Source organism: Balaenoptera musculus, chromosome 11 (assembly GCF_009873245.2).
Source record: "Balaenoptera musculus isolate JJ_BM4_2016_0621 chromosome 11, mBalMus1.pri.v3, whole genome shotgun sequence".
NCBI lineage: Eukaryota > Metazoa > Chordata > Mammalia > Artiodactyla > Balaenopteridae > Balaenoptera > Balaenoptera musculus.
The window spans coordinates 27,150,660-27,167,865 of NC_045795.1; the positions used below are offsets into that span (position 1 = coordinate 27,150,660).

Below are 17,206 nucleotides of genomic sequence, written 5' to 3' on the forward strand. Positions count from 1 at the left end.
TATGTGGAGCCTTTTAGCAGTATTAGCATACCAGGATCTTGTTAGAAATGCAGTTGTCCGACTCCATTCTAGACCTACTAAATCAGGAATGCTGAGGTGGGGTCTTGCAATCTGTTTTTAATAAGCCCTCTATGGAATTGTGATGTAGCTAAAGTTTAAGAACGATTATCCTAGAAACTGTCTTGACTCTGTGGTAGGAGATAATCAATTAATTATTCTGGGTGCTGTGTAATATTTCCAGCTCTTCCTCACATATCTGAAATAATAGTCTTGGGCAGTATGCAGACTGGATCAGATATCACCTCCAGTTCCATAAACAGAATTAAAATTATTGAACATAGAATTGTGAAGTCAGATAATTTACTATAAGAAATTCATGTCATACTTAAAACCTATTGTGTAATTTCCCATACTCATTAGTGACTCCAGAATGATCATGTTAATTTAAGTAATTACACATTATTTGAATTGAAATAAATCATTCAACCCCCCCACCCCTAGTTCTCATTGATTTCACCTGTAAACAGAAAAGATATCAATGGAAAATTATAGCTGTAAAATCCTATGATTCAGGCATCCAATAACTTAATACTGCCAATAATTTAAATATAATCGTTGTTCTCTATTATCCTTATTCTAAGAGCATTAGAATATTTAGTATTACATGTAACATATAATAGAGGATTTGTATTACTGTAACATTTTCATCCTGATGTTTTAGCAATCTAAACACATATCCCTTTGAAGTTCCCTAAAGATTGCATTTTCATGAGAGTCTATTTAAGGTAACACAAGTAGCTTTTACTTTTATGAAAAAAATTTAATAATAATTTTTGTGGCCCTGTTCTTTGAACATAGCACTATTCAACCAAGCGTACAAATGTTCTTGCTATTGATAAGCCTCAGTAGTTAAAACCACTTCCCAGGAGAATCTATAAATAAAAGGTTTCTCTGTTTCCTTATTTGAAAACACCTGACTTAAAAAAGAAGATCTGTTGGCACTTTTTTTTCCCCAGGAAACTCTCTACCATGAAGATTCATCTCTTTTTCTTTATTCTACTCTTTTGGGTCACAATTTTACCAGGTAACACGGAAATGTTAATGGGCATACTTGTGCTAATGAATTTGAGGAGGCATCAGTTTTTCCTTGTTAGAAGTATGGTAATAACATAGAGATTAAAAGGTTTTTATGTTAAATGCAACGTGCTACTCTGGATTGAACCCTGGAACAGAAAAATTTAAAAAAGACAATAGTGGGAAAACTGGTGAAATGTGAATAAAGTCTGTAGTTTAGTTAACAGTATTATAGCAATATTAATTTTTTATTTTTGACAAATGTACCATGGGTAAATGAGATGTTACCATAAGGGGAAGTTGGTCTCTATTATCTTTGCAACTCTGCCATAAATCTAAAATGATTTCAAAATAAAAAGTGTAAAACACCTGAAAGATCAATTCATTAGTCTCATCACCTTCATCTGGTAACAATTAGTTAGAATTGATTCTTGATGGAAAAAAGTATTGTTTAAGCATAACCAACTGGTAAGTGGTAGATGGTTCGGTATAAGAGAGAGAACTATTTACCTTCTCCTTCTTTTTAACCTATGCCAATATACTTCTTCCAGTCTAGGAAGACTTTCTTCATATTCTGTCCTTGGTACTATAGGTAAATCATGTCCCTTGTTGTCCTTTCTTAAGATCACGTGAATGTTGAGTGTAATAACTTGTACATGAGCTGTATTTTTCATGAGATTTTTCCCCCTCAAGGATTATCTCTTCACATAAGGTATGTAACAAGATTCTCTTCTCCTGAACTAATGTGTAAGTATGAATTGTACAGAAATAAAATAATAAGTTTTGGAAGTGGAGAACTCGAGTTTACTCCCTTCTTAAAGCGTTTAGTTTAAAGTGAAAGGCTGATCTCAAGTCTGCCCAATTTATAATATTGGCACTGAAATTAGGTTCAGTTCACTAACTCTAGGAAAATACTCCTTTGTAGAACCTGGCTGACATTTTTAGGACAAATGAAAATCATAATAGAGGCCTAGGAGAATGAATTAACTTACTCTTTCACTGTGAATATTATAAAGTCTATCATGACAACCTAAAAATTTTCACATAATAAACTGATAAATTATCATTAAAAGGTTGCAAATGGAGAAACTTCTATATAGGGGCCAAACATCAATGAAGTAACAAAGTAATACAGTTAATTGTTAATTTAACTAAGAAAATAACTTCCTCTACCTCCATTCAAAAATTGTTAGAAAAGGATCTCTGTATTTTTTTCCAGACCTAGAAAGGGCCAAAAGGAAATTCTACACAGATTCATATTGCTTTTAACATTATGATAAATCTTTTAAAATTTCTTTTCATTTTAACAATAGCTAAAATTAATAGATTACTATGCCAAGGGTTTTTATGTTTTATTAGCTTATTTTTTCCTTATAACAGCTACATCAAGTGCCCTTAATAATGACTAATGTTATTCACACATTGATCAACAAATTTTAAAATGATGTGTTCTGTAGAATTAGAAATTATAAGCTACTTGGGGGAATACAGTGACATAGATTACAACATCAGTGGTATTAACTTTTTGTATATTTTTTCTTATATTTTCAAAGTGAGGCCATTGTTCTTGTTAATCACACATGTACCAAACTTTTAGAGAATTCCTACCATTAGTGATAAAAATATATATGTAAAAGTAAAGAAATATTCAACATACATATTTTCTTCACAAAATTAGAAAAGGTGTATGTGAAATATGGACACTTTGAGACAATAATAAAGCAATAAGAATGTTTTCTTTCACCTCGTAATTCACCAACATATGGCGGTTGAACTAAACTGGATAAAATTGAATCTCATATATGACTCTTAGAGTTCCTCAGTTGTTTTTTGTATCTCACCTTCAGATGGTAAAAGTTCTTACTCAAAATTGAGGTACAAAAACTCATTTTCCACTCAGACAGTTACAGTTGAAAAAGTGTTTAGACAAAAGTCCTTACATTTTCTATGCATGGAAATTTCCACTGAAGTCATTTAGCTTTCTTCTTCATTTTCTAGAAGTTATAAAGGCACCAAATGTCTAGAAATGAAGCACTGTTTCACTCAAACCTATTGTTTTATTCTGTCAAATTCAAAACTCTGTTATTGCTAACAATTACTTTTCAAGTCTGCCATGTACTTTGGATGTAGGATGGTATAGTTTTGTACTGAAAAGGTAATCATGATTTTTTCCCATTTCCAAGAAGGTTAATGATAGTCTACCACAGGGGTCCCCAACCCCCAGGCCACAGAACACCACACATCGAAGGTTCATCTGCTGCTCCCCATCGCTTCCCATCACTCACATCACCACTGAACTATCCCCCCACCCCACCCCCCCCCCACCCCGGTCCTTGGAAAAATTGTCTTCCACGAAACCAGTCCCTGGTGCCAAAAAAGGTTGGGGACCGCTCTTCTACAGAATAAAATAGCAAGTCAGTGAAATCAAAAACAAATTATGGGTTGAAGAGATATTTTAAGAGATGCCATGCCCATTTTTAGCTTATATATTAGAGTTTTATGTATAGTTTAAATAAATTCCTTAACATGTGAAAATGTTATAGATGCTGTATGAATGATGCTATGAAGTGCTTTGTGAGAGCAATGGAGAGGTAACTTTCTTGAAAGTGATCAACAGAGATTTCAGAGAGAAGATAGTATTTGAGCAGTGTATCTGAGGACAGAGAAAATATATGTTTGGCTTATCACAGCATCGCTAGAACAGTGGTTTTCAGTGAGGGGCAACTTTGCCCCCTTGGAGACATTAGGCAGTGTCTGGAGACCTTTTAGGTTGTCACAACTGGTACTACTGGCATCTAATGGGTAGAGGCCAGGGATGCTGCTAAATTCCCTTCACTGAATAGGATCGCATCTCACAGCAAAGAACTGTCCAAAAAGTCCATAGTACTTAGGATGAGAAACCCTGCCCTTGGGACTGTCAGAGTTAGACAAGAAGTGGACTTAATAGTTGAATGAGTGGATGGATGCTTGCAAAGACGAGTATTAGAGATCCAAAGACACAAGCTTCAGGAATACTCATATTTAGAGGTCAGAATGAGGAGAAAGAAGACAATAATTTCACTTTTAGAAAAGTGAAATAAGACAAGGAATAAGAAAGGGGTGAGGTCAGTTTAGGGTGAAATATTGTACAATAGTGTTGAATGTGACAGAACTCTTGTCAACATGAGTATAATTCAGGTTTCTATCACTGGCAAATCATTTATGGGCTTGATAATAGTAACTCCTCAGAAACTGTACAATAAATAATGATATTAAGAAGTTAGCATTTAAACTGTGCTGAGTAACTATTTTTTTGGCTGTAAATTGTGTCATATTCTGCATTGCTTCACTTATAGTGAGAAAACAGCTAACTTTAATAGAAGAGTTAGGTTTTATACCAGCTATTTATACCAACAATATGGATAAAGTAGTTCCGAGTCTAGGGATCCACTAATAAGTATCACTACTCACCACCAACTGGTTGAAATGTAGACAGAATATCTAGGCAGAAAGGCCTGTCCTTTAAAGGAACTATTGGATACCAAACCTTAATGGCAGAAACTAGTGGCAAGATTTATTTGATTTCATACCATGAATATATAAAAACTATTTGAGTCTGACCTTTGGCCAGCTATCCACAAAACTTAGAATTCCCCTACACCAGTTCTCCTTATTCTCATCATATTGTAAGGTGAATACTTATCAAAAGTGATGTTTGTGTTTTAAAAGACTCCAAAATAAAGGGCTTCTGAAAGTACATACATCAGTGCATAAGGTGAAATATGAAATTAAAATAGATTGGTTTAGAATGGATCTTTTATTTTCATTTTTTAAAAAATTTTTATTGGAGTATAGTTGCTTTACAATGTTGTGTTAGTTTCTATTGTACAGCAAAGTGAATTAGCTATACGTATACGTATATCCCCTCTTTTTTGGATTTCCTTCCCATTTAGGTCACCAGAGAGCACTGAGTAGAGTTCCCTGTGCTATACAGTAGGTTCTCATTAGTTATCTATTTTATACATAGTATCAATAGTGTAGATATGTCAATCCCAGTCTCCCAATTCATCCCACCACCCCCCTTCCCCCTTGGTATCCATACGTTTGTTCTCTACATCTGCATCTCTATTTCTGCTTTGTAAATAAGATCATCTATACCAATTTTTTTCAGATTCCACATATATGCGTTGATATACGATATTTGTTTTTCTCTTTCTGACTTACTTCACTCTGTATGACAGTCTCTAGGTCCATCCACGTCTCTACAAATGACCCAATTTCATTCCTTTTTATGGCTGAGTAATATTCCATTGTATATATGTACAACATCTTCTTTATCCATTCCTCTGTCGATGGACATTTAGGTTGTTTCCATGCCCTGGCTATTGTAAATAGTGCTGCAATGAACATTGGAGTGCATGTGTCTTTTTGAATTATGGTTTTCTCAGGGTATATGCCCAGTAGTGGGATTGCTGGGTCACATGGTAGTTCTATTTGTAGTTTTTTAAGGAACCTCCATACTGTTCTCCATAGTGGCTGTATCAATTTACATTCCCACCAACAGTGCAAGAATGGATCTTATAGTCCAATATCTCCCAATTCCCCGAGTATCCCCAAATGTCCTAAATAATCAGCTTCTAGTGACAGTCAACCTCCAAACTACAAGATGAAACACGGAACTTGGAGCACTGGTAATTTCAGAAATCATCTAATGGGCAAAAATGAACCCATCTTCTAGTCATTCTCCTTTTTTTAAAAAATCAATGCTGACATCAAATATATCTCTAAGTTAGTTCATTACTTTGGGGGGAAGTAAATCTCAAGATATACAAGGGAGTTGCAGGAATTCAGACAAATTGTCTAACATTGCCACTCCTGACATTAAAGAAAAGTAAAATCAAGCTGCAGTAGAAATCTCTTGAAGGAGAACTCATAAAGCACAACATTCAGCCTAAATAATGTGTGTGAGAGCAGGAGATAAATTATGTGGACTTTTATTGTTGTCTTGGAACTATCCTTCTGTTGCTATCCAGTCATTTGTAAAAAAGCAAGCTGGCACACCGAAATGAAGTCCAAGACACTCTCTAATTTCCAGGATTTACCTTGCATCAACAAAGGACAGAACATTCACTTAAACTTCCTCAGTAAGAGTTTCATAGTCATAAATTGGAAGGGGGCTTTTTCTTTTGCCCTACTCTATACTCTTGCTTATCGGATTTTCTCCTTTTAAAATATGAGTGTGTCATAGCTATATTGCTAATTTCAGTCATTGTTTCCTTCTTACAGCCAGAAAAAGATATCCTCACTACGGTAGCTTGGATTTGAGGAGAGAGTGCAGAAGGGGTAATGGTCGATGTAAACCTGAGTGCCATAACACTGAAGTTAGGATTGCTTACTGCATAAGACCTGGAACTCATTGCTGCTTGCAGAAGTAAAGATGGCAGAAGAAAAGAAAGAGACACATGCTCCGAGAAGAAAGGACCAGTGTTACTAAGTCTCCCTTCACATCCTTCAACACATCCTTCCAGGCCTGCGTATCACAGTCATACATAAAGAATTAAATAAAATTTAATAGTGAACCATTCAGAAGTGGTTTTATGTCACACACGTTATCTGGTGCCTTTACATTGCATTTTCTCTTGATCTCTAGGTACCAGAAATAAGCACGATTTATTTTATGGAAGTTCTTCAAGAACTGTTCACATTTCTGTGGGCCCTGTGCTAGTTGACATCAGCAATGTTGGGAGAAACCATAGATCAGAGGTATTGACCCATCTTATTTCTGAGATACAAGCCTCCAATCGAGATGTGCTGTTATATTATTATTAAACGCTGCTTGTAGATTATCCCATGAAAAAAATATAAATCCACTGAATGTGTGAGGCAAGACATTGAGAGTGCAGCTCCTTCTCTTGAGCGAGACAGAGCTGGAGTGAGAGAACCACAGAGTGTAAGAACAGAAGAGCAGGGGAAAATCACAATCAGCTCCATTTTCTAGCCATATTGTTTATGTAGCGGAGAAAAATCTGCATCAGGAAATTGAAGAGGGAGTGAAAAGGGAAGAAAATAATTTCATAAAGGAGAAGAGACAACATGTAATTAAATATTTTGACCAAGGAAGTCAGAAACTATGACTAATAGCTGAACTCAGCTCCTCCGTCCTGAGAGGTGACCCTGTCTAAGGAGATACACAGAGTAGACGGAAGGAGGGGGATCTTCCCCCTTCAGCTCCACTCTGCCCCACTTCCTCTCACTGCCTTCTCTGAAGGTCTACAGTAGTTTTCCCCACAATCCTCTCAACAATACAACCGTATCATACATTTTCTACTCAAAAAATGCAAATTCTGCTTCTTTTATGAGTTTAGACATGCAGTTTAGTAATTTGTATCAATTCAGAATGCTTTAGAAAAAAATCATCAATACCACAACAGAGTAATAAAACAGAAATTTCCCTTCCTCCCAAAATAAAATTAAATAATCCTTTGGTCATTTAAGTAAAGAAAAAGGACATCTATTGAGTGGATACCTGTGGGCCAGACTCGGACTCAGAAGGATACAAGTATTTCCAGGTCCCAGCTGCTCTCTTGATATTTGTATTATGGTGTCTCATCCCATATTCTAAATGCAAAATGAGATCTAAGAGTCTATGTTCATACTAAGCGTTATCTCTTACAGTGAAGTGCATGGGGAAATAATTTTCCCCTATTTAGATAAAGTTTCTAGATATATTTCTACCACGAGGGACTGTTTAATTTTTAGTTTTATTTTAATAAACATGAGTTCCCATTATGAAACAATTATTTGCTAGGCATACGTTGGAGGCTTACATGCATTGTATTTCACATTTTAATAACTTAAAATAGACTTTGTCCAATGTGTTGCTTTGCACTGTAAATATTTTCAAAAGCATTTTTACAATATTCATTTAAAAAGAGTTTCTCAACCTTAGCATTATTGATATTTTAGTCCAACAATTCTTTATTGTGGCAGCTGTCCTGTGCATTGTATCTTTAGCAACAAAACATTTCTCCACATCCCTAGCCTTTACCCACCAGATGCTGATAGCACTCTTTCCCCTAACTGTGACAACCAAAAATATATACCTACATTGCTAAATATGCTCTTTAGGGGGCAAAATCACTCCTGGTTTAGAGCCACTGGTTTATAATTAAGCACTCTGTCTCACAGAAATTTAAAAATAAAAATGGAAACAACAAAAAAATCAGCACTGTTTTCAGATAATCAATAAATTTTCTGTGCTTTATGAGAACAAATATCTATTTGAATTTTTCAAATGTTATTATAAATGAGCTAGAGATGATGATATATTGGTGGTCCCAGAAAAAGATTAGCCTAACTTTTGAACAATAAATATATCAGCCACATTGAGAAGGAGATTAGTAAAATAAATGCTCCAGAGGAAAGTTTGATTATTATTGATATTTGTCCTACCTGACCAGATACTGAGCCAGAATTACATCAAAGCCTGTAAAGTAAAATTGAGAAGCCTAATATAGTAGCAGTATGGAGCAAGTAAGAATTGAATGTTTTAGTGATCACCCAAAAGTGGTAGATGGGTAGAGGTTTCTTGGAAGACACTCGAGATTCTTCTGCATGGGAACTAGTCTGTACTGGTAGACCCCCTCAACTTTCAGTGCTTGACAGAGAAAACCAAAACCATCTAAATTTTTGATCTGGTCTCTCCTTATGTAGTCCAGTGTATATTCAAGCTACCAGCTTCTGCCTTCAACACAAAGGACAAATGTGACAGTCTTGAAGAATGCAAACCCATGAGCATCAAGTATGAAATTAATATTCTTCCCTGTGGAAATCTTTTAGTTCTTTGTGATATCAACTGAAAATTCTAGAAGCCCCTTTAATGAAGTTCTGCAGCCAGCTTTGTTAAAAAGAAAGAGGTGTCACTGATTATTCATATTGCCCTCAGAATTTATTAACAAAAAAAGAAAAGAAAAGAAAAAACGGGGAAAATACTTATAAATGCAAAGATTTCTGGCAACTTTCTTGCTCATACACTGTAATTTTCATTGCATTTATTGACCAAACAGTTAGATAATATTAAATTAAACTAGTTTGCTCTAAAAAGCTGAAAGTTTTGCATTTTCCCCTCCTTTGGCCCAGAATCTGAATTTTGATGATAGTATGTATTTCTCTTTACTTTTAGTTTTCTGTAAGTTTTGATTGGCAGAGACCTTGATGCAATAGACACCACGAGGTATCACATATTTTTGTTGTTATTTAGTAGCTCAATATACATCTGAATCAATTAAAAGCATTATGTTGAAACCATCAAATTCCAGAACAGGACTAGGAAGAGAAGAATTAACATCCAGCCTGATATCATGCATTCAAACCCAATCTATTTCAGAATTTATTTCACCTCAATGTCCTTGGGTGAAAACAAAATCTAATTCCAATTAATAATTTATTTATTCAGACAGCATTTGATTAAGGGCTTGCTTCTTCCCAGGTATGATGTCATGGGTTTTAGATCTGAAGATTAAAGAATTACAACTTCTGTCTTAAGGCACTGTTATTAACTGATTACAAACTGAGTTTTAAGTACTATTCAATTGATAGAGTTAAAAAGTGAATAAAACATGGGATCCACTCCCAAGATGAACGTCAGTTCATAATACGGACAATATGTGAGTTAGATTCTGCATTCCTCACCCCCTCATATATTTACCAATTCAATAAATACTCATCGAGAACCTACTGTGTGTCAGCCATAATGTAATAAGATTGGGACACATCAATAAACAGCACAAACAATAATCCCTATATTTCTGGAGCCATATTTTAGAGGTAGAGACAAATACAAACAGTAAACATAATAAATAAGCAAATAAATAAGCAAATTTCTCTGTTGATAAATAAAACAGAGCTAAGGAACCCCAAAACGCTGTTGGGCTGTAATAATTTAAAACAGGATTTTTCAGGGGTCCCTTATTGAGAAAGTGACCTTTGAGCAAGATAATGAGAAAGACAAAGAATTGCTCATGGGAACATACTTGAGATTTGTGAGGAATGCTGGTGAAGCAAGGGTAGCTGGAAAAGAGTGACTTAGGAGCAGAGTCATGGGTAAGCTGGTCAGAAGGGAAACGTATATACAGATTACCCAGAGCCTTTAGGAACTAGAAAGGACCTTGCCTTCTATTCTGAGAGAAATCCAGTGAGTTTCAGCCAGAGGAAAAACATGATTTGAATGTTGTTTTAAAAGAACATCCCTGAAGTGCTTTCATGATTAGGTGGTATTGAAATAATATGGGTAATACATGATGGTAGCAAGGTGGTAACAATAAAAACAGTGAGGAATGGTAGGATTATGGATATGTAAAGTAGAGTTAGTCAGATTTATATATATATTTTTAACATCTTTTTTGAAGTATAATTGCTTTACAATGTTGTGTTAGTTTCTGCTGTATAACAAAGTGAATTAGCTATACGTATACATATATCCCCATATCCCCTCCCTCTTGCATCTCCTTCCCACCCTCCCTATGTGGGCACCCCTCTAGGTGGTCACAAAGCACCAAGCTGATCTCCCTGTGCTACGCGGCTGCTTCCCACTAGCTATCTGTTTTACATTTGGTAGTGTGTATATGTCAATGCCACTCTCTCACTTCATCACAGAGGGGGAAGTTAGTCAGATTTTATGAGATTTTTTTCCTTTAAGCTATTTTCTAATCTGCCTTATTCTATTCTTTACCAAACCTTCTTAAAAAGTAGCCTAGACTCATAGTCTCCGCTCTATCAAATATTATACTCTTCTCCCCAATACATTTATCCATTTCAATTAACTGAAAATCTTCCTGCTAATATTATAAAAGTTTTCCAAAAAGCAAACCCAAAGACTTATTTTAATTCTTCATCTTGCTGGAATTCTGCACATGGCTAGAGTTGGTCACTATTTTGACAATTATTAACTGACTTCTCCATTTTGATAGTCTCTTGAATGCCATGGCCTCTAGTGTTTTGTCCCTGAATCTCCTTTCTTCTTGTTTGATACGCTTTCCCAAGATAATCTTGTTTACTACAATGACTTCTTCTATCAACAAGCATTTTTCTCAATATATTTCCCAAACCACAAAGCTATATTTATTACTACTTATGGAACTTATGTATTCGGCCAGCTTCCAAATTTTTTAATCCTGATATGTCAAAAATAAAGCTTCTTACAAAGCGTAAAGTCTTTCCTCTTCCTATTATTCTCTGTTTCATTAACTGCTATTATCAACTACACAGTATTAAAATCTAAAACACTTGATATCATTGCTGCTCTGCTTCCCAGCAGTACTTTTCTCCCAAATCCAAAAGTTACCAAGTTGGGCTGCTTCGAATTCATAGATATCTCCTAACTTCACTTTCTCCTCTTTATTTTAAATCCCATTAACTCAATTATATTTCTCATTATTTTGTATTTAGAATGTTCTAAAAACTGTCTAACTAGCTTCTCTGCTACAAAACTCCACTCCCTTAAAGAGAAAATGGTGTTTTAAATCTCTCTAGTTTTATTGGGATTGACATGTATAAAGTGATGTGTATAAAATTGATGACTGATTAAAAAAAAAATCTCTCTAGTTTCACCTCTCCATTCATGACAATATTCAATTCCTCAGTTTTGCAGGTCTTTTGCCACCTGTACCCAGTTTGACTCTGTATTTTATGAAGTCTGTGTCCACATCACTTTAGTTATGCTAAAGTGATACCATTCTGCATGTATCATAAATTCTTTCAAAACACCATATCTATGTTTAGGAGATATGCCTATATCTAATCTATATCTGTATCTATCTATCTATCTATCTATCTATCTATCTATCTATCTATCTATCTATCTATCATCTATCTATCTATCTGTTGGTCCTATGGGTGAAATGGGAATGGTTATCCCTATCTCATAAGGTTATTATAGTATTAAATCAGATGGTGAATATATTAATAACTTGCTTAGTAAAGAACCTGAAATCTAAAGAACACTTAGTGAAGCATAGCTGTTAATAACGGTTATGGTAGTAGTATCTATAGTAGTATTAGTAAAAAATAGACCTTTCTAGGAGGTGCTCTTTATTTTATGCTGTGAAGATATTTTATTTATATCTCAGAATTGCCTTTACAAGTGATATTGTATTTTTTTCATTTCTATGTCATCATCTCCCAACTAAAGACACTGGCTCTCTTCTGTGGGTGGGAGCCTAATTATTTTATTTATTTTTTTCATCTGCATCCAGCACAGTATCAAGTACAACATAGTTGCTTACTAAATGTGTGTTGTGTGAATCAGGAGAGAAGGTATTCTCTTCATTTAATAGTGAAGATGAAGAAAAACCGGTGAGTTAATAAAGGGTTTTTCTTTAACTTGCCACAAACCTATAAATCATTCATACTGACTATAAAAACTTACTTTACTAATTTGGGGGCTACAAACTAGTTCCATTTGTGTTATCTTATTCAATTGTCACACAACCCTCTGAAGTACACAGTTATTATTAAACACATTTTACAGTTGAAGAAACTAGCATAGGAGTTAAGTCATTTGCTCAGTTGATACAGGAAATAACTGATGGAGAGTGTAATAAAGTCCAGAGAGGTTTTCAGTATATAACACCAGTTAGATTTCTTTCTATGGTGACATATTTGTTCACTCAGCCGTTTTATCAGTTATTTACACATTTATTGAGTATGTTGTTTCAAGCACTTTGTTACACGCTGAAATAAATCAGTAAACAAGGCAGACAGCATGCTTGATGGAAGGCAGCTTGCACTATAGCAGGGCATAAGCACTAATAACAGTGTTTCATCTGGGGTCAGTTTTAAGGGTGAATGCAAAAGGGAAGTAAAAACAATGGGTATGAGAATAACCTGATTTTGAAACCTTATTCATTTTTTAATACTATAAAAGGAGTTTACGTGTTTCATCTCATTATAACTTTTCAAATTTCACGAAACCCTCAATTTCATAAGGAAATTGAAATCCAGTGGACTAAATCATTTGTCCAATATGTCACAGCTGGTAAGTAGGGTACACAGGATTGAAACATAGTACTGTCTGGTTCTGAAAGATCATACCCTTTCAAAATACTATATTGTCCAAACTTCCAAACAACCTATGGCCTTGTTTCTACCTTGATTTACACCTGGACCCAGTGAGAATAGACATCCTCCAAACCCACCTCTTCTTACTTTCAACTCTTCCTTTCTACTTGCCCAGAGTATCATGAGGTAGGCAGAGCAGTCATCTCCTTGGAGATGGGGAGATACATGCCAGACATTTCTCCTGGGAGGATGAAGAACCCCCCACAGAACTTGGGAAAACTAACATTTAATAAACTCTATGGGAACCACTGAGCTTTGAACCGTCAGTTTTCTAAGAGCTGTCCATACGCATGGGCAAGCAGGACTTGTCACGTTGCTGTCCACCATATACTGCCACCATAATTGTAGCTCTTCACTCTTGCCCAGACTCCCAGAAATCTTTCCAGAACATATACTCCTTATGGGGCCTCCAAACTAGTGTTTATATTTTTCTTATCATGAAAATTTATCATCAACTTCATTTCTCCAGTTATGTTTAAAAAGTGCAGACATATTAGAAGATGAAAGAGATGCTATGTGTCCTTCAAACAGTTACTTATTTTTGTTTATATGTGGTATATATCAGCTAGTTTCAATCACCTCACATAAATGTTTATGTGCTCATGGGTGACATTTGTATAGCACTGAACAGTTTATAACACATCACATAACCAATTTTCACAACAATGCTATGAGGATGTGTTATTCTCACTCACAGTTTTCACATGACATAGCTGTGATTCTAAACAGATATCTTATTTGCAAATAACTAAGAAGTGTGATAGAACCAGTTTTTCAATGCACCCTCTTTGTTTCCAGATCATATAGTTCTATACATTTCTTTATTATTTAAAACGTTTCTACTCTTTGAAAAAATGAGAAAGTAAAAGCAACATTAGAATATTTTAATGTTACTCATGATCTCTATAAATCCACATTTCTCTTTTCTGAATTTAACATATCTTTTTTTTTTTTTTTAATTTTATAGCTACTTTTATTTTTATTTATTTATTTATTTTTGGCTGTGCTGGGTCTTCAGTTCGCGCGAGGGCCCTCTCCAGTTGCGGCAAGTGGGGGCCACTCTTCATCGCGGTGCGCGGGCCTCTCACTATCGCGGCCCCTCCCGCTGCGGGGCACAGGCTCCAGACGCGCAGGCTCAGCAGCTGTGGCTCACGGGCCCAGCCGCTCCGCGGCACGTGGGATCCTCCCAGACCAGGGCTCGAACCCGCGTCCCCCGCATTAGCAGGCAGACTCCCAACCACTGCGCCACCAGGGAAGCCCTAACATATCTTAACATAGATTTGATGGGTTGACAAGATGTTATGGTCTCAGGCATGTTGATTAGCTTAAAAAGTACTACCCTGGCAAAAGACTTTTAAAAAAGCAAAATGCAATCATGCAGCACACCCTTTCCTCCTTTAAATTATATTAAATATGGCTCTGAAATAACTTTAGATTTCACCAAGATTCATCAATGGCCAGAGATTGTCTCATCATGAATTATCTTCCCATTCCCAAAGAAGATACATATATTCACATGTCAAAACCTTCCTGACAATCTCTTGCACTTTAAGCTTAACTTCTTTCTCTTTTCTACTGACTTTATTAACAATAGAGTTAGTATATTTGAAGTCTTCTCTATGTTCTCTACTTTTGAAGTTACTGGCCAGTTCTCAACCTAATGCTTGGAGAATCCTAGGTACTCAAACACCTGCCACGTGGAATGAAATGAAACACCATTCTGAATTTCAGTTAGATTCTAGGCAGACAATTAGGTTCTATGAGTTGACATTATATAACTTTAATCTAAATTCAATTCAATTAATTATCCAAATTTTAACGAAATTATTCTGCAGTATTTTTCCTGACACACACACATATGCAAAATTTAATATTCAAAATGTATGTATGGTAGCTATATTTATTATAGTCTGTAGGGCAGATGGGTGGAATGACTTATCCAAGATAAATAAATATTATGATAAAATTTAGGGGAAAGAAATAAGCCTGACTTCAAAGTGCCTTCTATTCTAAAGCATTGGTTGCAGTACAATTGAATCTTTAAGAAAAATAAAAGCTTAGCTTCTGTGTACTATAATTTAGTGCAGCGGTCCCCAACAATTTTGGTACCAGGGGCCAGTTTCGTGGAAGACAACTTTTCCACAGACGGGGTAGGGGGCTGGTGGGGGGATTGTTCAGGCAGTAATGGGAGCGATGGGGGGCCGCAGATGAGGCTTCGCTCCCTCGCCCACCGCTCACCTCCTGCTGTGCGGCCCAGGTCTTTACCGCCTCGGACCAGGGCTTGGGGATCCCTGATTTAGCGTATGAACAGGAAACTGTGACTTTGGAATCTCAGAACATCTTTCTTTGCATTGTCCTAGATGACTCACGGCAAACTAGAAGCTAACAGGGGGCTCCATTTTCTACTAAATACTTAATATACAACAAAACCGTGTTTCTATGTGCATATCTAAGGTAGCTTACTTTTTAATAAATTATTCTATGAATAAGTATATTTTCATGCCTACTGTGTTCCAATTATCAGGGATATACTGGGTAGGAGATAACAAAGAATCAGAAGAAACCATAACTATCACATAAGGGTTTATATTTTGGCTGCAAGAATAAACAAATGTTTAAAAAAATACATATAATTAAGTACTAAATTATGTTATGTAGACTGTTGAAAGGAACATATCCATTTGCTTTAGTATAATGAAAAAAATTTCAATTACGAGTAAGATCTGGAATGGAGAAGAAAGTAGTGAACAAATGATACTGTGAGGAGGAAATAAGAATCGGTTTAAAAAATTGAGAAAACATGAAATTAAAAAATAAAGCAAGAAAAAAAGATAGGGGAGTAAGAGCCCCTAGAAGCCACCTGAAATTTAATGCTGATGTGAGCTGTAATATAAGGATGTACGCTTTTTGTGCAAGTGAAATGTTTGTATCTTGGTCACCTTTTGAAACAACTGATAAATTGTCCTGTAAAACAACCTGACATCCCAGATACTCCATCTCCTACACACATGATCTCATGACTAGAACAGGTTGTTTTTTCCCTTTAGTAAAAAAATTAGATTGCTGACTTTAGATGTCTTTCTTGATTGCAGCCAGAAGTGAACTTGAACCAAAGTATAGATTTGAGAGATGCCAAGAAGTGAAAGGAATATGTAAAACATTTTGTGATGACGTTGAATATGATTACGGATACTGCATTAAATGGAGAATTCAGTGCTGCATATAAACTCTGGAAACCAGAAGTACAATTGAACATCAAAGTCTTTAAAAGAGATACATCTTATTGACTCAAGAGTAGGTAAAAAGAAAATGCTTTCAGTGTTTAATGGAAATGTATACTTTTAAATCTTAAATATCACTGTTTACATGAATAAAAATAATTTACAGTCTCTAATCTGTCTATTCTTTGCACACTTTCTTTGTATTTCGGATGGATGAACACATTAAAAGAGTGGCTTTTGCATTTTCAGAAGTTGTCCTATTGGGGACCAGGAATGAGGAGATGGCATTTAGCTTAACAAGAGATTATTAATGTCACATACACCTGTGTGCTTAAAATTGTTTAGGCTACTCTATCTGAAATATTTAAGTTATATGGTTTACATGGATGTCGATACATCTTATGATTCCATTTAATCAAGGCAAGTAATGAATTTCTGGACTAGCCACTTCAAAGGAGAACATATTAGTCATCAAGCAGAACACAGAACCCACAGCAGGACCCTGCAGGGAACAAGAGAGACCTGTAGGTTGCAAGTCTGAAAGTAGAATGTGGCTCAGAGACAAATTGTTCAACAACTTTCACCCACATAGTTTTTATTATGTTTCCACAGATAACTATGGAAGCTGGGGAGTTAGTTTAAAAACAAGGGGAATAAAGTTTTCTAAATGAAAACTGGAGGTTCAGAGATCAAAAACTCAAATCCACTACCCAGGAATCATTAACAAAATTAACATCCTTGAAAACTGCTAAGCCTTGGATGACAGCACGCAGGTTTTCTTTAATTTTTTTGAGGTATGTTGGTGAAGTTCTTCA

At 35.5% G+C, this 17,206-nt stretch overlaps 1 protein-coding gene across 1 annotated transcript; it reads left to right on the forward strand.

Moving 5' to 3' along the window:
• Positions 1-1,009: 1,009 nt before the first annotated feature.
• On the forward strand, positions 1,010-6,656 carry LOC118904505 (beta-defensin 110-like). The gene is made up of 2 exons (XM_036870715.1): positions 1,010-1,084; positions 6,340-6,656. The coding sequence occupies exons 1-2, from the start codon at positions 1,030-1,032 to the stop codon at positions 6,486-6,488; spliced, it is 204 nt and encodes a 67-aa protein (XP_036726610.1). The 5' UTR covers positions 1,010-1,029; the 3' UTR covers positions 6,489-6,656.
• Positions 6,657-17,206: the final 10,550 nt, after the last annotated feature.